The following is a 25,984-nucleotide window of genomic DNA, read 5'->3' as shown; positions in this document are numbered from 1 at the left end:
AAACTATAAAATCCTCGAGGATTAACACTATGTTTCATCCATCTTTGAATCCTTTGATGTCTCGCACAGTACCTAGTGATGGTAGGCATTCAATACATCTTGGTTGATTGAATAAATCAAAATACTTTTGATAGCGTTCTAGGTTTTTACTTTATTTTCATTTGCTTCTTATACAAGTTTGTATATATATACAAGTGTCAGAGTGGTAGTGGCATGTGTCTAGTAAATTGAGGATTCAGATTAGTCAACATTTTAATTTATCTTATTCTCTCTGTTAAAGCAGGCACAGGTAATAAAAATAAAAATACAGCCTTTAAAAAAAATACAGCCTTTAAGTTGACTGTCTCATATGCGATGTGGCAGCATGTATCTGGTAACCATTGGTTTAGAAGGTATAGCAGGCCAGTCTAAGAGAGCACATAAAGTCATCACTAAAGTGTAGATGTCTAAGAAAGATGGAAAATAAACAAAGAATTGAAAAATCAAATTGACCCAGAAATGACAGAGGGCAGATTTTTTACAGGGAAAAGGATAGGGAGAATATAGAATTCAGCACTCTTAGTTGCTATAAAATATTATATCAGGTTTGCTTTAATTACACGGTAATGCCTCTGAGAACAAAGGTAATTACATGATAACTTATGTTACTACTCCCACATTATCTCTTAATAACTATGTAATTAACTTGTCACTACTATGCAGTGTGCAGTTCCATATTACTCACATATAAAGAACATTGATAACTTGAATGAGTTGGGGTGGGGTGAGGGATGGAGATGGTAGGGAAAGCATAGTATTATAGCAATCTGGAATGCAAATGACTCATCAGATCATTGATCCAGTCCTCAGGGATCTGAACCAAAGCCGTGGAGAATACCAACAGTGTCTGAAGTGAATCATGTAGCTTTCTGAAGTCAACAAACATAATAAAATATAGTAAGTTTACCAAGCAGTGAAATAGATAAGTGAATATGGGATATAAGGCATATACTTTTATGTTTTGAGAGGTTTTTATTTTTAAGTAAGTATTAAGAATTTTTTTTAAATGGAAAAAAACATTCTTTCACCCATATCATTTAACCAACATCTTGAGTTTATATGTGTGGCCTATGTGGTAAGGACGTGCAGCTCCAGAAACTCTTCATTCATTGCTGATGGGAATGCAAAGTGGTACAGCCAATTTGGAAAACAGTGTGGCAGTTTCTTACAAAACACAGTCTTATCATATGATCCAGCAATTGTGCTCCTTAGTTGCCCAAATGAGTTGAAAACTTATGTCCACATAAAAACCTGCACACAAATGTTTATAGCACTTTATTTGTAATTGAGAAAACTTAGGAGCAACCAAGATATCCTTCAATAGGTGACAGGATAAACAAAACTGTGGTATATCCATACAATGGAATATTATTCAGTCATAAAAAGAAACCACCTGTCAAGCTGTGAAAAGACAGGGAGGAAACTCAAACACATCATGTTAAATGAAAGAAGCTAATTCAAAAGGGATACAAATTGTACGAATCCAACTATATAACATTCTGAAGAGGCAAAACTATGAAGACAGTAAAAATATCAGTGATTGTCAAGGGCTGAGAGGGGAGTGAGAGGGATGAATAGGTAGAATACAGGGGGGTTTTGAGCAGTGAAGCTATTCTGTGTGATATTGTAATAGTGCATATAAACTCATTCATTATACATTTTCATATCCTGTAGAGTGAATGACACAGAGTGAATCCTAATGTAAACCATGGGCTTTAGTGAATCATTGTTGGCTCATTAATTGTAACAGGGTACCACACTAATGCAAGATGTTAATGATAGGGGAAACTGAGGGATGGGGAGATGAGGAACCCTGTGCTTTCTGTTCAGTTTTTCTGTAAACCTAAAACTGCTCCAAAAAATAGTCTATTAATTTAAAAAACAAAAAAGGCCAAAATGGAAAAACATTTCTTCTACCCACCTCATTTTATGAATATCTTCAGTTTGTGTGTGTGCCTTATGTTTCCCAACTTCATCAGTTACAGTGTTCTAGGAGGCTAAGACCAGTGTCCTATGGCCAGTAACCTCACCATTTTTACCAAAAAACCTTGTTTTATTGATATCACATAATGACCACTCTATCCAGTGATCCTTTCTGCTTAATTCTGTCAGGAATTCTCCCAGAATCCCTGCCAGGGAACCCTTGGTTCTTGAATTTCCATTTCAAAAGATGTAGGGCTGATTTATTTGTCATATGCCTTCTATAGATGATGACTTCATGTGGGGAAGAAAGACTGTGCTAAGGTTCCCTTAGAAACTCTTTAAGATGCCTCCTCTGACACTGCCTGTATTTCCCTAAGCTTAAGAGTACAGAAAATAGTGAAGATCTTTAGTTTTGAGGAATATTTCTAAGAGTGACCGATTTCATTGTACTTAATACTGATACTTACACGGACTGACTTTGAGGAAAGCTCTGTTCCCAAGTGGCTACAATTATTAAGAAACTCTAAAAGCATGAATGGAAAACTGTCAGAATAAAATATCATTTAGCTGAAATTCTTGAATGCATTGTTCTTAACCATTTTTCTGAATAGTTAAATGTTCTCATGTTATTCTTTAAAATATTGTTTATTGGCTTTTTTCTGATTATAAAAGTAATATTGTTTATTATAGAATAGTTAGGAAATAAAAGTAAACAGAAAATAAAAATCATCTTAGAAATCTGGAAATGATAATAACTTTTCAGACATAAGAATTTTGCTTTTTTACTGTTTTGAATAAACATTTCTAAAATGCATTGCAAAGATTTGATCAAAGAGCAAAAATGGAAGGAAATACATGTAGGAATTTAATAGTCAGGATGAGTACAGGAGTCCTCTGTACTATCTTTGCAACTCTTTTGTAAATCTAAAATTATTTCAAAATAAAATGTTTAAAAATGACAGGAACAAGACAGATTACTTAAGTTGTGGTAGTGAAACAAAAATATAACTCTTTGGGAAAAATGAAAGTTGATCACTACCAATCATCATACTCAATATTTAAATGGAGTAAAAAATTAAATGACCAATAAGTGAACTAAAAGAAAATATAAGCTAATATTTGTTTGACCTCATGATATGGAAGACCTTTCTCAGCCTAAATTCAGTGGAAAAAACATTAAAGAAAACATAAATATATCAATGTAACAATAGAAATAAAAGGCAAATGACAAAATAACAGAAGTATTCACAACATATGTCGTAGATAAACTGGGAGAATGTCTCTTACAAATCAATAAAAGAAGAGAAATACCCCAATAGGAAAGCAGGTAAAAGCTGTCATAGACAGTTCATAAAAAGAACAAATACAAATGGCCAGTAGGCATATGAACAAAGTTTTCAACCTCCCTAATAAATAAGTAACTGTAAGTCAGTTCTGCTTTTCACTTTTCAAACTATCGAACAGAATTTTTTATAGCAAGAATGCCATTGGTTATATATAGTAATAAGATCGTTTTGAAAAGGAGTTTGGCAATATGAATATAAAGCCTTAAAATTAATTACCCTTAAAGAAATGTATCCTAAGGAAATTAAAATTTTAAAATGTGCATAATGATAAATGGTATTAAAATGTTATAAAAATATATAACTACAGTGTTATTTATGGTAGTAAAAATAAATTAGAAAAAGCCTAAGTATCCAAGAATAGGATTAAGTAAATTATGCTACATCCACATTTATTTTTTTTAAAGATTTATTTTATTATTTATTTATTATTTATTTATTTATTTTTGGCTGCATTGGGTCTTCGTTGCTGCATGTGGGCTTTCTCTAGTTGTGGCGAGTGGGGGCTACTCTTCATTGCGGTGTGCGGGTTTCTCATTGCAGTGGCTTCTCTTATTGTGGAACACAGGCTGTAGGCACACGAGCTTCAGTAGTTGCGGCACGTGGGCTCAATAGTTGTGGCACGTGGGCTCAGTAGTTGTATCTCACGGGCTCTAGAGCACAGGCTCAGTAGTTGTGGCGCGCGGGCTTAGGTGCTCTGCAGCATGTGGGATCTTCCTGGCCTAGGGATTGAACCCATGTCCCCTTCATTGGCAGGTGGATTCTTAATCACTGTGCCACCAGGGAAGTCCTGCATCCATGTTTACAATGCATGGTCTCTAAGAGTATTTAAAGGTCTGGGAAAATGTTTCTAATATACTTTTTATTGCAGAAATAATACCTGTAAGCAGTACAAAATACAACAGCACAAAAAGGAGATATATATAGTAGAAGTAGTATATTTATATATAATGAAAAGCAAACAACCCAGAAATATCCTGTGCTTTTGCAAGTTTGTATATGTATACATATCCCAGTTTTCATTAGATGAGAATATACTGGGCATACTGTTCTATCTCTTGATTTTTCATTTACTCGTATCTTGGAGATTGTTTCTTAGCAGCACGTGAAGATCTGACTCATTCTGGTTAACTGCTTTCTGGTATTCCATTGCATGGTTTAACTAGTCCTGTCTTCAAATTGTTGAATTTTTTTTTAACATAAACCATGTAACCATATTTGATGATAATCAGAAAAGCTAACTCACCCTTTTTACTGTGAATGTTGTGTGAACAATAGTGGAGTCTACTGTGTTTTTAGTTCTAGCCACCATGAAAACTATTAGTGGAGAAACTGTATATCAAAAAGAAAAATTTGACTTGTAGACTTTGTTCATTTCTTTCTAAAACATCCATAGCTCTTAAGTGTCTTCATTAAGGCTTTCATACCTACTGACAATATTTCTCAGTTCTCTGTAAGTGACGCTAAGAAAATTCTAGCTGTCACATCTCTTCTATAGTAACTACATTGGAAGTTAGGAAATCACGTTGCCTTTTGCCCACACCAGCCATCCCACCTCTATGTGCTTTGAGGAAAGAACTAGTTAGCACCTCAGCACAGTTTAAATTATGTCTTGGACCTCATCTCAGGCATTGGATTCAGTTATATTAAAATCGATCACTTTCAGGGCTTTCCCTAGTGGCGCAGTGGTTAAGAATCCTCCTGCCAATGCAGGGGACACGGGTTCGATCCCTGGTCTGGGAAGATCCCACATGCCATGGTGCACCTAAGCCTGTGCTCCACAACTACTGAGCCTGCGTTCTAGGGCCCTCGAGCCACAACTACTGAAGCCCGCACACCTAGAGCCCGTGCTTCACAACAAGAGAAGCCAACACAGTAAGAAGCCCGCACACTGCAACGAAGAGTAGCCCCTGCTCACCGCAACTAGAGTCTGCGCACAGCAACGAAGACCCTACATAGCCAATTAATTAATTAATTAATTTTTAAAAATTGATCACTTTATTTAACATCAGTAAAAGTCCAAATGAAATGAACCAAAAGATAATAAGCTGTACCAATGGTTAATGGACAGAGGTTTATTCTGAGAGCTCTGAGTCTATGAGTGTTCCAAGATTCAGATCCAGCCAATACTAGCCCTAGGAACCACATTCAGTGTCAGTGAGAAGCCTTCACCTACCCTGTGCCTCTACAGCTAGAAACCTAAGGTCCGTGACATGGCCTAAAGTTGGGGAAAGTCTGAGCAGCCCTGGGATAAGCCTATCTCTAAAAGGGTCAGACAGGAGTTAGAGGTCACAGAGAGAAGGAACCAAAGTAAAAAGGTAACAACAACTGCTTCAGCATATGAGTTCTTGATTTGAAAACCTGTATTGATGTTTCTTGTTCTCCATTGTTAGGCCTCCTGTGCCTCTTCTCATGGCTGTGTTGAAAGGCATATATGCAGAGCCTTACCCTTCATTTTCAACATGATGTACTGACAAGGACCGTAAGCTAATGGCCCCCCCAAAAAGAGCTCCTAAGGTATTTTTTCACATTGCGCACATATGCCAAGTCAGTTATTTAAGATTTTACTTCTTGACTTCTTGTTAGGCCCAAAATCTTTACTAAAAGAGTGCAAAATTCTTTTTTAAATTTATCTGCACGCCATATTTATCTGCTACAGGGTCTGCCAACTGCACTCTTTATAATTCACCACATTCAGTGAATGAAATACGAATAAGCACTTTGTTTACTTGCTGGCACAGAGTTTGTATATATTAATAGCGTATTGTCATTATTTGTATTTTCCTACATAAAAAATACTTTATTGAAATAATATTCTAAAAATGCAGAGAACTTTTAAAAATTGGGAGTAGGGAGGAGAGACCAAAACTTCTATAGAAAAATAAGCAAAAGATCAGAATAAACAACTCACAGACTCACAGAAAGATCTGTTCTTTAAACATATAAAAAGATGTTCAACCTCACCCATAATAAGAAGAATGCAAATTAAAGTTACAGTGAGATATTGTAACCCATCAGATTGGCAAAAATTCAGAAGCTTGGCAGTATACTCTGTTGTTGAGGTTGTGGGGACACAGGCACCATTAAACATTACTAGTGGGAATACAGAATGGTTCAACCCCAAGGAAGGGGAATTTGGCAGTATCTAACAAAACTGCTTATGTGTTTACCCTTCAACCCAGAAAATTCTACTTCTAGAAATTTATCCCAAAGATACACACACACCCCCAACAACACAAAAATACATATGCAAAATGTTATTCATTACAGACTTATTTGTAATTTCAAAGCATTAGAAACTATGTGAATGTTCACACATAGGAGATGGAGTGAATAAACTATGGTATATCCATACAGTATGGTGCTATGCAGCTGTAAAAAAGAATGAGGAAAATCTCTATGCATTAATATGCAAGGATTTCCAGGAGATATTTTAAGTGAAAAAAGCAAAGTGCAAAGGATATACATTCTGTGCTACCTCCTTTTGTGTAAAAAAGAAGAGGAAATAAGAAAATGCACATATATCTGCATACCTTTACAAAAATAAACACAGGAAGACAAACCAGAAAACAGTGAAACTGGGTACATCCAATGGGGAGGGGCATAGAGGAGCATAGGGTAAAAGGAAGTGACACTTCTCCGAGTATACCTTTTTTAGAGTTTTTACTTGGAAACGTTAATATTTGACATCTTTTTTTAGCTCTTTATTGGAATAAATTGCTTTACACTGTTTCTAAAGAAACATTAAATTAGCAAGGATGGAAGTGGAGGATGAAAACTGAAAGCAAACTGAAACGCACGATCCCAACTTTTTTCTTTTTGTTAAATTGGCTGTGTTGGGTCTTTGTTGCTGCACATGGGCTTTTTTTTTTTTTTTAATAAATTTATTTATTTGTTTATTTATTTATTTATTTATTTATTTATTTATTTTATTGGCTGTGTTGGGTCTTCGTTGCTGCACACGGGCTTTCTCTAGTTGCGGCGAGTGGGGGCTACTCTTCTTTGTGGTGTGCGGGCTTCTCATTGTGGTGGCCTCTCTTGTTGCAGAGCATGGGCTCTAGGTACGTGGGCTTCAGTAGTTGCGGCACACGGGCTCAATAGTTGTGGCTCACAGGCTCTAGAGTGCAGGCTCAATAGTTGTGGCGCATGGGCTTAGTTGCTCCACGGCATGTGGTATCTTCCTGGGGCAGGGATTGAACTCATGTCCCCTGCATCGGCAGGCAAATTCTTACCCACTGCGCCACCTAGGAAGTCCCACGTGGGCTTTCTTTAGTTGTGGCAAGTGGGGGCTACTCTTCATTGTGGTGCACAGGTTCCTCATTTTAGTGGCTTCTCTTGTTGCAGAGCATGGGCTCTAGGCACGTGGACTTCAGTAGCTGTGGCACGTAGCCTCAATAGTTGTGGCTCATGGGCTCCATAGCGCAGGCTCAATAGTTGTAGCGCACAGGCTTAGTTGCTACGCGGCATGTGGGATCTTCCAGGACAAAGGATTGAACTCTTGTCCCCTGCACTGGCAGGTGGATTCTTAACCACTGCGCCACCAGGGAAGTCCCCCAACATTTTTTTCAATAACTTTTTTTTTCTAAGTAAAGTGAGCCCTTCTGAAGTGGAGTAAAAAAAGAGAACCAATGTAAAGAGCATGCTGAACACAGTATTTGAGTACATTGGAGAACAGCAGACCAATTCCAAACTCTTTTTAATAGATTTGGGTCTTTGTAAAATTAGTGGTGAAGCAATTTTGAAGCTGTTTTAGAGATATTTCAAAACTGAGCCAATTGTAAATCAACTAAACTCCAATTAAAAACAAACTAAGCCAATAAAAAAAGAATGTGTTGATATTGTTGGGAGCTATGGTTTTCACTATAGAAGAAAGTACAAAATCATAATAATGGAATGGGGAAAGGTAAGAAAGAACTCTGTTGGGGATGGATTGGAACTGGAAGTATTGGTGTCAACTCAGTTTCGTCTTTTGTATACATGTATATACATACGTACACATTTATGTGTGTAAGTGTGTATGTGTATCTGTGTGTGTGTAAGTGCATACTTCCTAGCTATATTCACTGACAGAGAGTCCAGAAGCAAAGAATGTACCTACCACTCATACTTTGGTCTCTAATACCATTCCACCCTAAAAGGAAATAGGTATCCTTGGGAAAATGGCTGATTCCAGGGCTGGAATGGGTTTAATAGGGTGGGTTTAAGATCCCAGAACATAATGCCAGAAAGTAAGAAAGTGCTCAAAAATAGTGTAAGGGCATGTCCAAGGACACCTGAGCCAGCTTGAAAGTGCTCCCACTGGCAAAAACTGGGACATTTTGAGCACCAAATTAAAGGCTGTAATGAATTACAAACCATTGATTAAAAAACAAAAGAGTCTGTGTCTCCTTGTTGATAAACAAATAGATTAAAAATAATAAATGGGAGAATAGGTAAGCTCTTGCATATAGTAGAATGGCAGAAGCTGAATGGTAAATATGAAAGGAGTGCTGGAGTTAGAAAATCATCACAATTTAAGTTCAGTTAAGAATCGTGAGTGAATACTAAATCTAGGATTGGGATTCTTAATGGGGAGTGGAATATTTGCATGGTATTAAACCGTCTACCAACAGACTCCTTGTGAGATGCAGGGGAAAATATAACTATACAGTGGAGGAATAGGACAACATCTTGATCAGGTGATCACAATTATCACCAGTGAACAGCAGCCGGACATAATATGCTCCCTCAGTGTGACACCCTAAGAAGGATGCGACATAATTTTTCTAGTATTCTGGCCAGAACGCATAATCTGAATTTAATCATGAGGCAATATCAGACAAACCAAAATGAGAATCACGCTATTAAATACGGATTGGGGAAAACTGTATTCTTCGAACATGTCCTTCTCACAAAGACTGAGGAAATATTCAAAATAAAGGAGACTAAAAATATGACAAATCCTAGACTAAATTCTATCCTAGAGGGAAGAAAAATGCTCTAAAGGACATTGTTGCGTCGTTGACAAAACTGGGATATGGGTTGTCAATTAGATAACAGTATTCTAACAGTGTCACTGACGTTGATGACCATGCCTATCCTTATTCTCAGGAAAGACATACAGGTATATTTAAAGGTAAAGGGGTATGACAAATGCAACTTCCTTTCAAACAGTTTGGGGGAAAATTGTATAAAAAGAGAGCATGTGCACAAAAGGAACAAAATGTTGACAGTAAGTGCATCTAGGTAAAAGATATGTGGGTACTATTTACATTGTTTTTATTCCTGCAAGTTTTCTCTTAAGTTTGAAGTTATTTCCAAATATAGTTGTTTTTTTTTAATAAATTTTAGGCCAGCTAATCGTTAAACTCTTAAAATATTTTAAAACTTAAAAAATAATATTGCAAAATATATGCTAAGTGAAGTAAGCCAGACACAAATATTGCATGATCCTCCTCACATGAGGTACCTGGAGTAGGCAAATTCATAGAAACAGGAAGTAGAATAGCAGTTACCAGAGGCCAGGAGTGGGGAGAATGGAGAGTTTAATGAGTACAGTTTCTGTTGGAGTGATGAAAAAGTTCTGGAAATCGATAGAGGTGGTAGTTATACAACATCACAAAATGTACTTTAATGCCATGAATTGTACACTTAAAAATGGTTAAAATGGTAATTTTTAGGTTATGTATATTTTACAAAGTAAAAAATGTATCTTGGAAATGTTTAATTCCTATTATAAAAGGATTTTCTATGATTCTTTAAATATAAGCTCCCTTTGTTTATGTAAACTATTTTATACAACTTTGGAAGATTCACATCGCTACTTTATGAAGGTTCCACTTATAATTGATTATATAACATCTGTAGTTCATCTCAGTTAGTTTTTAAAAATGAGTTATTAAAAAACTGATATTCACCTGGGGCAAAGATCTTAGCTTTTTTCTGCATCCAGTGTTTCCACTTGTCAAAGCAAATGTCTCTTCAGGGGACTTCAGTCATCAGCTTGCTCTTCTCTTAGAGAGAGGATGCTGGTATTTAGGCTTCACAAAAATATTTCATAAACATAAGCTTTCTTTTTCTCACAAAGAACATACCAGGAGGAATGAGGAAAACAGATGTTCCTTATAAGTCTTCTAATAGATGTGTTTCCATTGTAAGCTGATCTGACTAAATTTGGCATCTGCTCCATTCACTGTGTGGGCTGAGCAGTTTAGTCTCACAGTTTGGCTGAAAGTTAATATTGACCTTTGACTGTTACCTGAAAACTTAATGATAAAATACTCTTACTAAACCTCTTGAGAGAGTGATTTCACATTCTAGGCAAACGTCTTCAAAATACATCACTCCATTAACCAAATTAATTATTCTTTGGTTGGGCATACTTATTTATTTTATTGGATACAGAGCATTCCCCAAATCTGACAGGGAGAAGCCTGTGTGGTCAGAATAGTAGAAGAGAAAAAACATAAATCTCTTATAATGCTCTCTACAGGTCACTATACCACAGCTTTTAAATTAACCTTCACCCCACAGCTGCCCAGGGGCTATGGGAGGGCCTGAAAGTCTGGCTGCAGAACAGTTTCTCATTATCATCTGTTCTTCTGAGTATTTGAGTACTGCTATAGCAGCTCGGGTTTTCCTTAGAGGGGAAGTAGCCCCAGATTCTTCTGTTCTTGACTAACTTATTTGTAACTACAACAACTTTTTATACAGTTTTATTGCAGTATAATTGACATACAGTAAACTACACATGTTTAAAGTGTACAGTTTTACAAATGTTGGATTATGTACATACCCATGAAACCATCACTATGGACATATCTACTGCTTCCATGCTATTTGGATTGTTTCCAGTTTCGGGCTATTACAGATAAAGCTGCTCTGAACATTCATTTACAAATCTTGGTGTGGAAAAATGCTTTCATTTACCTTGGGTTAAATACCTAGAAATAGAAAGACTGAGTCATGTGGTAGGTGTATGTTTAACTTTTTTAAGATGCAGATAAATGGTTTTCAAAGGGGGTCTTATCATTTTATAGTCTCATTATCAGTATATGAGAGTTTCAGTTGATCTATACCCTTGCCAGCACTTGGTTTGTCAGTCTTTTTAATTTTAGCCATTCTAGTGGGTGGGCTGTGGTATCTAATGGTGGCTTTAATTTGCATTTGTCAAATAAATAATGATGTTAAACATCTTTTCATGTGCTTGTTTGACATCTGTTTTATCTTCTTTGCTAAAGTGTTTGTTCACCACCTTTTCCCACTTTTTCCTGGGTTGTTTCTTGTTATTGAGGTATAAAAGTGTTTAATTTGGCAAAGTCAAAATTATTTTTTCTTTCGTAAAAGTTTACACTTTTTATATCTTAAGATATCTTTGGCAAGTCCAAAGTCACTAAGATTTCCTCCTAAGTTTTCTTTTCAGGGTTTTATAGTTTTAGCTCTTACATTTAGACCTGTGTTCTATTTTAAGTTCATTTTTATGGTTGACATAAGGAAGGGTAGAAGTGTGGGGTTTTGGTTTTTTTGTTTGTTTCACATATGGCCATCCACCTCTTCTAAGTACATTTGTTAAACGATTATCCTTTCTCCATTAAATTACTTAATACCTTTTATTCTTTCTCCATTAAATTACTTAATACCTTTGTAAAAATCAATTAACCATATAGAAGTAGATTTATTTCTGGACTGTCTATTCTAGACTATTGCATTGATTTATTTGTCTATCTGTGCCAGTACCATCATGTCTCAATTATTTTAGTTTGGAATAACTTTTTTAATCAAGTAGTCTTTTTTTCAAAGTTGTGTTTTGATCAGTCTAAGTTCTTTGCATTTCCACATAAATTTTAGAATCAACTTGTCGGTTTCTATTAGAAAAGCTTGCTGGAATTTTGGTTGATATTACATTGAATTAGTAGAGCTGATAATATTGAATCTTCTGATCTCTTAACACTTTATATCTCTTCATTTACTTAGCTTTTTAAAGTTTCTCTCAGCCTTGTTTTTTTGTTTTGTTTTTTCATCATTATTTTTTCATCTTCATTGTCAAGGTTTTACACAGCTTTTGTCAGGTACAGCCCTGGGTATTTCACATATTTGATGGTATGGTGAATAGTATTTTTAATATCAATTTTGCTGGCATATACAGTTGCTATATATATACACATTACTAGTACAGAAATTCAATTGATTTTTGTATCCTGCAGTTTAACTAAACTCACTTAGTAGTTCTAGTAATTTTTTTCTAGATTCCATAGGATTTTCTTCGTAGACCAGGATTTCTCAGTCTTAGCATTAATGACATCATAGGATGTTTAGCAGCATCCCTGGGCCCTACCCACTAGTTGCATATTTGACAACCAAAAATGTCTCCAGACATTTCCAAATGTTCTCTGGGGGACAAAATTGTCGTTGTTTAGAACCATAGACATAGACAGTTGTGCCATCAGCAAGTGAAGACAGTTTTACTTCTTTTTCAATCTTGATGCCTTTTCTTTCTTTCGTTTGCCTTATTGCACTGGCTAGAGTTTCCAGTACAATGTTTGAGAACAAACATTCTTTCCTTATTCTCAATTCTAAGGTAAAAACATTCCATCATCCACCATTAATAATGATATTAAATGCAAGTTTTTCACAAGTGCCCTTTATGAGGCTGAGGAAGTTCCCTTCTATTCCTGGTTTTGTTTTGTTTTGTTTTTAATTTTTTTTTAATGTTTTTTAAATTTATTTATTTCATTTTTTTATTTATTGGCTGCATTGGGTCTTCGTTGCTGCACACAGGCTTTCTGTAGTTGCGGGGGGGGCTATTCTTCATTGCAGTGCGCGGGCTTCTTGTTGCAGTGGCTTCTCTTGTTGCAGAGCACAGGCTCTAGGCGTGGAAGCTTCAGTGGTTGCGGCACTCGGGCTCAATAGTTGTGGCTCATGGGCTCTAAAACGCAGGCTCAGTAGTTGTGGTGCATGGACTTAGTTGCTCCATGGCATATGGGATCTTCCCGGACCGGGGATCAAACCTCTGTCCCCTGTGCTGGCAGGCAAATTCTTAACCAGTACAATACCAGGGAAGCTCTATTCCTGGTTTGCTGAAAGTTTTTTTTTAGAAATTGATCTTGGATTTTGTCAAATGCTTTTTCAGCGTGGTTTTCTTAGTTAATATTATAGATTATATTGATTGGTTTTTGAATGTTAAACAAACCTGTATTTCTAGGATAAATGCTACCTTATCATAATTTATTATCTTTTTTTAATATACTATTGGATTGGATTTGCTAAAATATTTGCATCTTATCTGATTTTGGTATCAGAGTAATGCTGGCCTCAAATAATGAGTTGGGAATTATTCTCTCCTTTTCAGTTTTCTGAATAGTTTGTATAGCATTGACATTATTTTTCTTCCTTAAATATTTGGTAGAATTTACCAGTGACACCATCTGAACCTGGAATTTTCATTATGGGAAGCTTTTTCATTATAAAATCAAATATTTAATAGATACAAGGCTATTCAGTTATCTATTTCTTCCTGAGTGAACTTTGATAGTTTGTGTCTCTCCAGAAATTTGTCCAATTTATCTAACTTGTCAAATCTATTGGCATAAGATTGTTAATAATGTTTGCTTATTATCCATTTAGTGTGTGTAGATGCTATGGTGATATCATGTCTCTTGTTACCAATATTGGCAATTTATGTCTCCCCTCTTTTTTTTTCTGATCAATCTGTGTAGATGTTTAATTTTATCCTGCTTTGACTCCCAATCCCATCTTCTCAACTCAGTGAAACTGTCAGGCTCTGCCTAGGTTATCCTTCCATGTATTGTGGCCTTGTAACTTTCACAGTTTACCTCATTTGTTTCCCTTCTATCGTGGATCTTTTGTGACTCATGTACAATATTTGAAAACTTTTGTTGCATATACTTTGTTTTTATTTTAAAGTTGTTTCCGGAGAAAGGGTAAATCCGGTTCATTTTATTTCATCTTGGTCAGAAGCAGAAGGCCTCAACACTGTTTTCTACCTTACCATGTTCATTTTAATATCAAGCTGGATCATGGTGCTTGACCGTCAAAATTATTTCACTGTTACTTCCAGGAGTGAAAGAGATATAAGGTTCATAACTTTTCAGCTCTCAGATTTGTTCTTGGAGAGATATACAGATGATAGAGTTTTTTCCAAATAGCAATTTTCTAGGAATGACAACAATACAGAAGGAATCCAGAGAGATAGGCAGAGGCATAACTCATAATTTCTCAGCTGTAGAGACCCAAGATAATATAATTTGGCCAGTATTGCTTACCTATAACTTTTTAATGTCAGGGTTAAAGGAAAGCATGATTGTTTAGGCTTAGAAAGACTAGATTGGCTTGATGGTGAGTTGTCATGTCCCGACTTGAGTTCTTTAAAAGAAATATTAGGAAAGAACTCTCTAACCCTGGAGGTTTGACACTTCACTGTCAAGACTGAAGAAAGGCATAGGTACGTAGACCATTTTTCGTTCTGACCCACATGACATTTCTGATGCTGTTATACAATACTCACGTTTTTCCCTTTTGTCTGCGTTCCAGGTTTTCTGTCTCAGCTGGTCTCTGACAAGCCCCTGACTGAATGCATCCGTGCTGGCCACTATGCAGCAAGTGTCATCATTAGGAGGACTGGCTGCACCTTTCCTGAGAAGCCAGACTTCCACTGATGGCAAAGCAGGAAACTGTAGGCCAGGAGTACAGACACGGCCCTGATTGCTTCCTGAGAATTCCCATATTAATAAAGAAGAAAATTAAATGCTACCTTTCCTACTATAATAATGTTCATTATTAATTTAGAGGGTCAGTAATGCACACTAGAATCTTTATTCTCTCAACAACCTAAAATAGAAGGTTTATTTCCATAGTTTGATAGTGTCACTTAAATGTCAATGTAACAGGAATATAACATTTCAATAGAAATTTTTGTTTCATTTTCAATTAATTTGTAAATTCATGTGTACTTAGTAAAATGATCTTTTTTTTTTTACATTTCTGCTTTGAATGCAGATGCAATTTAATATAATAGATTTTTTAAAGGAATTAAAGATAATATCAATACATAAATCTTTAGCTTTTATACAAGTATATTTAATTCAGAAGTGTGTGTGTACACATTTATACACACACATATGTTCATATATGTATCACATATATACATGATAAATGGTTAAATAAGGTACAGAAATATTTATCTTGCCAAGTTATGCCAAATAATTTCTTCAGTGTGTACTCAAACATGTAATAAACTTTGGATAATTAAATAATTTGCCAAGTTATAAGCTATGTTACAATATTCAAGTCATAATCTTATATTTACTTATGGTACTCTGTAATTTGATACAAATAAAAACCTGTCACATAGGACTTTTTTTTCTATCTTTGCCCTGTGCTCAGTAAACTAAGGAAGAAAGATCATTGTTTAATCCTGGGTCCTGAAATAATACCTCATTTGTTGATGGAGACAGAAAGAACAACATAACACATTGAAAAATAACTTAGTATTGGAGACCAGTAAGCTCCTGGTTTTTTTTTGTTTGTTTGTTTTAAATTTATTTATTTATTTATTTATTTAATTGGCTGTGTTGGGTCTTTTTTGCTGTGCACAGGCTTTCTTTTTAGTTGTGGTGAGTGGGGGCTACTCTTCGTTGTGGTGCACGGGCTCCTCATTGCCGTGGCTTCTCTTGTTGTGAAGCACAGGCTCTAGGCGCGTGGGCTTCAGTAGTTGCAGCACATGGGCTCAATAGTTGTGGCTCACGGACTCTAAAGCACAGGCTCAATAGTTGTGGCGCACGGGCTTAGTTGCTCCAGGGCATGTGGGATCTTCCTGGAGCAGGGATTGAACTCGTGTCCCCTGCCTTGGCAGGCAGATTCTCAACCACTGCGCCACCTAGGGAGCCCTAAGCTCCTGTTTTAAGGAAGACAAAATGGTATAATAGAACCTCTGGCAAAGTCCCTGGCAGTCCAGTGGTTAGGACTCCATGCTTCCACTGCCAGGGGCGCAGAGCGGCCAAAAAAATAAGAAATCTCGGACTTCCTAGGTGACGCAGTGGTTAAGAATCCGCCTGCCAACGCAGGGGACTCGGGTTCAAGTCCTGCCCCAGGAAGATACCACACGTCACGGAGCAACTAAGCCCGTGAGCCACAACTATTGAGCCTGTGTGCTGCAACTACGGAAGGCTGCATACCTAGAACCTGTGCTCTGCAACAAGAGAAGCCACTGCAATGAGGAGCCTGTGGACCACAATGGAGAGTAGCCCCCGCTCTCTGCAACTAGAGAAAGCCCGTGTGCAGCAACGAAGACCCAACGCAGCCAATAAATAAGATCATAGTTATAAAACTGAATTCAAAAGGGTTCAGGTTTTTGTTTTGTTTGTGTCTTAAGTAAACTTTTAGGTCTCCTGTGCTTATCTTTTTTATCATTAGGGAGATATAATTCATATACCATAAAATTTTTTATTTTGAAGTATATAATTCAGTGGGCTTTAGTATATTCACAGAGCTATGCAGCTGTCACCAATATCTAAATCAAGAATACTTTCATCACCCCAAAAGGAAACCCTGAACCTCCCAATTCACTCCCTATCCTCTGGTAACCACTAATCTATTTTCTGACTCTATAGACTTGCCTATTCTTGACATTCATAAAAATGGAGTCATATAATATGTGTTCTCTTGTGTCTGGCTTCTTTCACTTAGCATGTTTTCAAAGTATGCCCACCTATGGCATTTTCAGTACTTGTTTTTATTGCCAAATAATATTTCTTTTTATGGATATATTGTATTTTTTATCCATTCATAAATAAAACTTTTGGGCTATTATGAATCATGCTGCTATTAACATTCACATACAGGTTTTTTATGTGGATGTATGTTTTCAATTCTTTTGGGTATATACCTAGGAGTGGAATTGCTAGATCACATGGTTACACTGTGCTTAACTTTTTGAGAAAACTGCCAATGTTTTTTCTAAAGGGACTGCTTCATCTTGCATCGTCCCTAACATGGTTTGAAGGTTTCAATTTTTTCACACTGTTGCCAACATTTGCTACTACTCTCTGTTTGATTATAGCCATCTTGGAGGGTATGAAGTGATATCTCGTGGTTTTAATCTGCATTTTCCTATTTACTAATGATATTGTGTTTATTGACCATTTGTGTTTTTTTCTTTGGAGAAACATCTATTCAAATCACTTGCCCAGGACTTCCCTGGCTGCCCAGTGGTTAAGACTCCATGCTCCCAATGCAAGGGACAGGGTTCAATCCCTATTCAGGGAACTAAATCCCACATGGTCCACAGTGCAGCCTAAAAAAAAAATTGCTTGCCCATTTTTTAATTGAGTGATTTGTCCTTTTGTTGTTGAGTTGTAAGTGTTCTTTATATATTCTGGGTATATAGTCTTATCAGACATACGATTTACAAATACTTTCTTCCATTCTGTGGGTTGTGTTTCCACTTTCTCGATGATGTCCTTTGAAGCACAGATCTTTTTGTTTGTTTTTGTTTTGGCCATGGTGGGGGTAGCAATCTTAGTTACCTGACCAGGGATGGAACCCGTGTCCCCTGGCAGTGAAAGTGTGGAGTCCAAACCACTGTAACACCAGGGAATTCCCCAGATGTTTTTAATTTGTATGAAATCCAATTTATCTTTTACCTTTTTTTTTTGGTCAGTTGTGCTTTTGGCTTCATATGTAAGAAACCATTGCCTAATCCAAGGTCATGAAAAATTACATCTATGTTCTAAAAGCTTTATGGTTTTGCTCCTACGTTTGATCCACTTTGAGTTTATTTTTGCTTAAATTTGAGTTGGGAGGTCTAAATTACCTTGCTTGTGGATACCCAGTTGTCCCTGTACCTTATTAAAAAGAGTATTTTCTCCACTATTGAATTGTCTTGGCACCCTTGTCAAAAATCAATTGACCATAAATGTAAGGTTTCATTTCTGGACTTTCAGTTCTGTTCCATTGGTCTGTATATCTGTATGTTATCCGTATGCCAATCCAGACTTTCTTGATTAATGGAGCTTTGAGTAAGTTTTGAAATCAGGAAATGTGAGTCCTCCAACTTTATCTCTCAAGGACAATTAGTTTGAGTGCTATTGTAACTTTATCATATTAAAACTACTACAGAATGTCTCCCTCTTAGATCAGTAGGTGGGACACTAATAAACATTTCCTATTCTTTTTTTGATAAGAAAATCTCTTATCCCAAGACTATTAATCAATTACCACTCACCAGCTAAACTTTTATGACGGTCACTATATATATAGGAGGTTCCAAAATATGCTTTCTGGTAGTAATTAACATGCACCCAGATCACATAACTTTCTTATATTAAGAAAAGTCATTGGATATGTATTTTGTTCTTGGCTTTATGGAATACTTTTTTAGTTCTCTGTTTTGGTAAAGGACAAAGGGAAAATAATGGCTAGACTGACTGGGTCTCAGGAAAACGGCCTTTAACTTGTTGTTAGGCATTCTCCTCTCTGGCCTGCGTTTTGGAATGAGGAGTAGTTAACCTAGTTCCACTTTATAGATAGTTAAGGGAAGACATGTAGGTCGGGGGAAGAATAATGAAGTTGTCAAGAAGACATGCGTTCTGACCTCAGGTTCACTTCAAATCATTGTGTGACCCTCTTTTTCTATGTAATTCACAAAATGTAGATGCTTTGGTTGTGACATCCCTAAAGTATATTATGTACTAGTGGTTTTAACAAGGTTGCCTCTGAATGTGGGAAAAGACAGTTCTTTTTTGTTCTTTTTATTTATTTATTTATTTATTTATTTAGCTGCACCGGTGTTAGTTGCGGCATGCAGGATCTTTTAGTTTCGGCATGCAAACTCTTAGTTGTGGCATGTGTGTCTAGTTCCCTGACCAGGGATCGAACCCGGGCCCCCTGCCTGGGGAACATGGAGATTTAGCCACCAGACCACCAGGGAAGTCCCGAAAAGACAGTTCTTACCAGAGAAGTGAGCCACAAAGACTAAGGCCATTTATTTCTGTGTTACAGTTGGGTAAATCAGGCGGGCACAGGAGACTGATAATCTCAGGGGTGAGCCTAGGTGATCTGGAGAGTTAGAATATTGAGGTTGGCGAGTGATCAAGTTTACCGGAAAACTGCTTCCATGAGGTGGAAAAGAAGGTGGCACCAAACATTTGGAGACAGGCTGGATGCCCAAGTATTAGTATACAGAGTAGGAGAGAAAGAAAAAAAAGCAAGAGTGGCTATTGAATTTTCTTCTAGTTTTTATATCTATCTTCATGATATGTACCTTTAAGTACTACTTTATTTCTCTGAACCAGAGAAGAGTAATTTCCTTTTTAGATCAGGGTAAGAGAAATATATTCTTTATCTTAAAGTCTAAGCAACCTTGGCTAAAAGCTATTATTCTTACCCAATTTTGCAAAGCAAGTATTATAATTCTTTATCCTTTCAAAAAGAGGGATTTCCCTGGTGGCGCAGTGGTGAAGAATCCACCTGCCAATGCAGGAGACGTGGATTTGATCCCTGGTCCTGGAAGATCCTATGTGCTATGGAACAAGTAAGCCCATGCGCCACAACTGCTGAGCCTGTGTGCCACAACTACTGAGGCCCTTGCACCTAGAGCCCGTGCTCCGCACCAAGAGAACCCACCACAATGAGAAGCCCACGCACCGCAATGAAGAGTAGCCCCCACTCACCGCAACTAGAGAAAGCCCATGTGCAGCAACAAAGACCCAACGCAGCCAATTAATTAATTAATTAATTTTTAAAAAGAGAGATGCATGATATAGATTGTCTTAGATGTACACAAGCCTGCAAAGAAAGCCTATGTTTGGCTGGCAGTCTGAAGATACCACCAGTGTTGGAAATGTAAATTGATACAGCCACTATGGAGAACACTATGGAGGTTCCTTGCAAAACTAAAAATAGATTTACCATATGACCCAGCAATCCTACTACTGGGCATATACCCTGAGAAAATCATAATTCAAAAAGACACATGCACCTCATTGTTCATTGCAGCACTATTTATAATAGCCAGGACATGGAAACAACCTAAATGTCCATTGACAGATGAATGGATAAAGAAGATGTGGTACATATATACAATGGGATATTACTAAGCTGTAAAAAAGGAACAAAATTGGGACACTTGTAGAGACATGGATGGACCTAGAGACAGAGTGGAGTCAGAAAGAGAAAAACAGATACCGTATATGAACACATATATGCGGAATATAGAAGAATGGTACCAATCAACTGGTTTGCAAGGCAGAAATAGAGATACAGATGTAGACAGCAAACATATGGACACCAAGTGGGGGTGGGGGGGGGAGCTGGGGTGGGATGAATTGGGAGATTGGGATTGCAATATATACATTACTAATAAGAAAAAAATCAAAATATCACTTTATATGCAGTTTATTGTATGTCAGTTGTATCTCAATAAAAATTTAAAAAAAAAAGATACCAAGCTGTAATAGCATTGTCTATTGAAAAGGTTTTCCTTTTCCCATCGGGTTGCTTTTGTAAACTATCAAACTACTTCATATTTAAATTTATTTTACTATTTATAAAATATTTTTACTCTTATACTCTCTTAACACTCTCTCACTGGGGGTGGATATATTTTCCTCGTTTTGAGTTGAGAAAACCAAGCGTATAGTTGACTTACAATGTTGTGTTAGTTTCAGGTGTACGGTAAAGTGAATCAGTTATACACATGCATATACGCAGTCTTTTTAGATTCTTTTCCTATATATGTCATTACAGAGTATTGAGTAGAGTTCCCTGTGCTATACACTAGGTCCTTATTAGTTATCTGTTTTATATATAGTGATGTGTATATGTCAGTCCCAGTCTCCCAATCTATCCCTCCCCACCTTTATCCTCTAGTAACCATAAGTTTGTTTTCTACATCTGTAACTCTATTTCTGTTTTGTAGATAAGTTCAATTGTACCCTTGTTTTTAGATTGCAGATATAAGCCATGTCATATGATATTTGTCTTTTTCTGTCGGACTTACTTCACTCAGTATGACAATCTCTAGGTCCATTCATGCACAACTTGATATCTTTATGGGGAAAAAGTGAACCTTTGACCCCTTACCTTAAACCATACATAAAAATTAAAAATGAATCACAGCCATAACATAAAAGCTAAAATGATTACGCTTTTAGAAGAAAACAGGAGAATATTTTCACAGCATGTGGGTTAGCAGAAGTTTCTTGGAGAGGACTGTGGAAGCACTAACCATGAAAGAAAAAATATTGGTAAATTGAATTCTCCCCCCAAATTTAAACTTTTTGTTCAAGACACCATTAAGAAAATGAATAAACAAACCACAGGCCAGGATAAAATAGTTACAATTCATATAATATCTAAAATAGAACTTATATCCATAATATATTAAAAACTAACTCAGTAATGAAAAAACAAATATATTACAAAAGAAAATATATGAATAGCCAATAAGCACATGGTAAAGTATTCAACGTCATTAGTCATGAGAAAAATGAACATTAAAACTCCATGAGATACTGTATTAAAATGACTAAAATTTAAATGACAACACCAAATGATGGAGAGGACGTGAAGCAACATTGCCAGTGGGAGTGTAAAATGGAACAACCACTTTGGGAAAAGGCATGAAAGCTCCTTATAAAGTTAAACACACCTATTCTTTGACTCCAGCCATTCCACTCCTGGTATTTACGCAAGAGAAGTGAAAGCATGTGTCCACATAAAAACTTGTATTAGAATATTTATAGCCTTTTCATTCTTGTTGCCAAAAGCTGGAAACTGAGTAGTTGTCCAACAGCAAGAGAAGTGATAAAAACTGTGGTATATTCAAACAGTGGAATAATACTCAGCAAAAGAAGGAAATTACTGGTAAAACAACATGAATCAATCTCAAAAACACTTTAATTGGGTGAAAAAAGCCAGATAGTAAAGAGTACATACTGTAAGTTCCCTACATGTGAAGTTCTAGAACAGGTAAAACCAACATACAGTGAGAAAGACCAGAACAAGAGCTGCTTTGTGGGAGAGGAGGAAAGTGGAAACTGACTGGGAAGGGAAATGAGGGGACTTTCTAAGCTGACAGTGATGTCATAATAGGGGTTACACAGGTATATGCATTTGTCAGAACTCAGGGAATATCCCACTTAAATTGCACGATTTTTAAATCTCACACACACACAAACTAAGCTAATGTTGAACTCCCTCCCTCCTTATAATCCTTCAATCCAGCCCAAACATACCTTACAGCTACACTCATGCCTCTGTCTGGATTACTCTTTTCCCACTGTAACTACTCAAGTTTAAAGATCTAGTTCAAAAGTCAAGGCCTTTAAAAAAATTCTCTCTAATCTCCCAGGCAATTAGTTGCTGCTCTATCCCTTTTTCTTTCAGAGTACATTGAATATTTTTATTGTAGTTTATATAATCATAATGTATCATATAATTTTTATTGGTGTATATGTCTTCTAAGGCAGGACTAGCCACTGCCACATAGTACATGCTCAATAAATATTTGCTTAGGGAAGGCTTTAGTCACTTCTCCAGATCTCTGCATTGAGTTACTTAGAGATGGCAGGGTCACCAAGGATTTTAGCTGCTAGAACTACTATAATTGTTTTTACGTGGTTATACTTCTGCTCACATTCTCCATACTGGAACTCTTCCTGCCTTTCTATGTAGCTGCATTCTTAGAAGTCTGTCCCCTAAGTAAGCAAGAGAAAAGAGTACCCAGGTTGCCACAGTTGGACCACCTTCTTTTTCCCTTCCCAATCACATAATCTACATGCACATAAATGAAACGTGATGGTGTGATATGGTGTAAGCTTTTATCCTTTGTAACTTTGATCCTTTTTGAACTCAGAAAAAGCTAGAGTGTAGGAGACCTGGAATTTGAGGACTGAGCTCTAGTCTAATCCCTGCAGTAACTAGCTAGTGAGGCGGAAAATGATTCCACCACTCTGAGCTTCAGTGTCTCTTCTTTAAAATGATGTGGAATGAGACATTTGTAAAGCCCTAGCACAGTGTATAAATATGCAGCAGTTATTCATTTATTCAACAAATATTTATTGACTGCTTACTTAGTATCAAGTAATGTGCTAGCTGTAGGTATATAAATAAAATACTCAATAAAAATGTGAGTTTTTCTTGTAAATGTGTCTTAGACTTTCTAAATTTTTTTAGACATTCTATATAGTAGTTTCCTCCCCACCCTGTCCTCCCTTTGTCAAAATAATTTTTCTCTGAATTCCTCCTTTAAGATTTACTAAGTAGCATGGAGTGGTGCTTAATAGCATAAGCTGTTAACCAGACTTTCAAGGTTTGAATCCTGGCTCTACCACTTTTTAGCTGTGAGACTTTGGGTAAATTGCTTAACTTCTTGATGTTTTGTTTTCTGTATTGTTAAAGCACAGTAACACCTACTCCATTAGGTTGTTTTAAAGAATAAAAGTGTTAATACATGTAAGTCTTAAAATGTTATCTGGCATTAAGTAAAGTGCTTAAAAAGTGGTAGCTATTATTATTTGCAACCTATGGGTCGTAGGGTCCTCACCTTGCCATGAAAATCATTTCATGGCAAGGTATAGGAAAGCAATTAAAGACCTTATTTTTCATTTATATTCCTTTAAATAACTTTACTTAGACTTTCTTATACACCTGCACTGTCCAACATGGTAGCTACTAGCCTTATGTGGCTACTGAGCACTTGAAATGTGGCTGATTGGAAGAGTAGGGTTGCAAGTAAACCAGATTTTAAGAATTGAGAGGAGAGACATCAATGAAAATAACAAAATAAGGAACACCTAAAGTCTTATGCTCTAAAAGTGCAACTAAAAACTGGCAAAAACTGTCAGAATCAACTTTTTCAGAACTCTGGACAGTAATCAAAAGCTGGAAGCAGCTTGGGAAGCACTTTTTTCAAGAAAAACAGCTGCATCTTTATAAGACCAGTGAGCTTCATGGCATTTTAACTTGCCCGAGTCCCATTCATCACACCCCAAAGAAAGCAAGAAAGTATGGCCCATACACAGGAAAAAAGCAACCAGTGTAAAACTGTCCCTGAAGAGGCCCAGACATTAGACTTACTAGACAAGGATTTTAAATTAGTCATTTTAAGTCTGTTCAAACAGCTAAAAGAAAGCATATCTGAAGAAATAAGGAAAAGCATTATGTCTTACCAAATAGAGAATATCATTAAGGAGATATATAAAGAAACAAAGTAGATAATCTCAGTTGAGATTATCTAATCTGAGGAACAGAAAAAATAAGAATGAAGACAACGAACAGAGAGTCTGAGACCCATGAGATACCATCAAGCATACACCATACATATGATGAAGATCCCAGAAGGGGGGGAAGAGAAAGAAAGGGTCAGAAAGACTATGTGAAAAAATAATGGCTGAAACCCCCCCAAAGCTGATGACAAACATTAATCTATACATCCAATAAAATCAGCAAACTTGAAGTAGGGTAAACACAATTGAAGCACATTAAATCAAACTGTCAAAAGACAAAGACTCCTGAAAGCAGCAAGAGAGAAGCAGCTGATAACATCCAAGGAATCCTCAATAAGATTAACAGCTGATTTCTGATCAAGAAATCAGGGGATGGCATTTCCCCGGCAGTCCGGTGGTTAAGACTCCATGCTTCCACCCCAGGGGCATAGATTCAATCCCTGGTCAGGGAACTAAGATCCCACAAGCTGCATGGCCAAAAAAATTTTTGTAATTAAAAATAAAATTTAAAAAGCTGTGGGATGACATATTCAAAGTGCTGACAGGAAAAAAACAAACAAAAAACTATTAACAAAGAATCCAGCAAAAATATCTTTCAAAATTGAAGGCAAAATTGAGACATTCCCAGATAAACACAGGTTGAAGGTGTTCATTGCTGGCCAACCTCACCTGAAAGGTATGCTAAACAGTGCCCTTCAGGCTGAAGTAAAAGGACACTAGGCTGTATCTCAAATTCACACAAAGAAATAAAGAACACTGCTAAGCGTAACTACATGGATAACATAAAACACTACATGGGTAAATATTTTAAAATATATTTTAACCATAATTCTCATTTATCTTATCTGATTTAAAAGGTAACTGCATAAAGGAATAATTATAAATATATGTTGATGGGGGACTTCCCTGGCAGTCCAGTGGTTAAAACTCTGTGCTTCCAATGCAGGGGGCACGGGTTCGATCCCTGGTCAGGGAACTAAGATCCACATGCCGTGAGGCCAAAACAAATATGTGTGTGTGTATGTGTGTGTGTGTGTGTGTGTGTGTGTGTGTGTGTGTATGTTGATGGGCATACAGTGTAAAGATATAATTTGTGGCAACAACAATATAAAGAGGGGAGGACAAAGCAATATAGGAGCAAAGATTTTGTATACTATTGAGATTAAATTTGTAATAATCTGAATCATAGAGACGGAAAGTAGATTAATGGTTGCCAAAGACTGGGAGAATGGGAGGAGTGGAGAGTGACTGCTAATGGTTATGGAGTTTCTTTTGGGGTGATGAAAACATTCTAGAATTAGGTAGTGGTAGTGGTTGCACAACCTGGATATATTAAAAACCACTGAATTATATACTTTAAAAGGTGAATTTTATGATATGTGAATTATATCTCAATAAAAAATTCCTTTGAAACAAACATACAAAAAGATAACATGAATTGCCCTATGTATATTA

General features: G+C 36.5%; 1 protein-coding gene across 9 annotated transcripts in view; it reads left to right on the top strand.

The window, feature by feature from the left end:
- The window catches only part of ADK (adenosine kinase), a 508,591-nt gene extending 492,935 nt beyond the window's left edge, over positions 1 to 15,656 (top strand). For 6 of the 9 annotated variants that reach the window (XM_057734106.1, XM_057734101.1, XM_057734107.1 and 3 more), the window contains one exon: positions 14,835 to 15,656. In XM_057734106.1, the coding sequence (XP_057590089.1) occupies positions 14,835 to 14,959 (125 nt within the window). In that variant the 3' untranslated portion in view covers positions 14,960 to 15,656. Of the gene's footprint in view, positions 1 to 5,698; positions 5,823 to 14,834 lie in introns of those variants that run through there. The other 3 variants (XR_009053638.1, XM_057734103.1, XM_057734104.1) reach the window with 3 other exon arrangements.
- Positions 15,657 to 25,984: the final 10,328 nt, after the last annotated feature.

The sequence above is a fragment of the Hippopotamus amphibius genome, chromosome 5 (assembly GCF_030028045.1).
Source record: "Hippopotamus amphibius kiboko isolate mHipAmp2 chromosome 5, mHipAmp2.hap2, whole genome shotgun sequence".
In the NCBI taxonomy this organism is placed as follows: Eukaryota; Metazoa; Chordata; class Mammalia; order Artiodactyla; family Hippopotamidae; genus Hippopotamus; species Hippopotamus amphibius.
The sequence above is the reverse complement of the archived record's forward strand: the minus strand, read 5'-3'. Positions and strand labels throughout refer to the sequence as shown.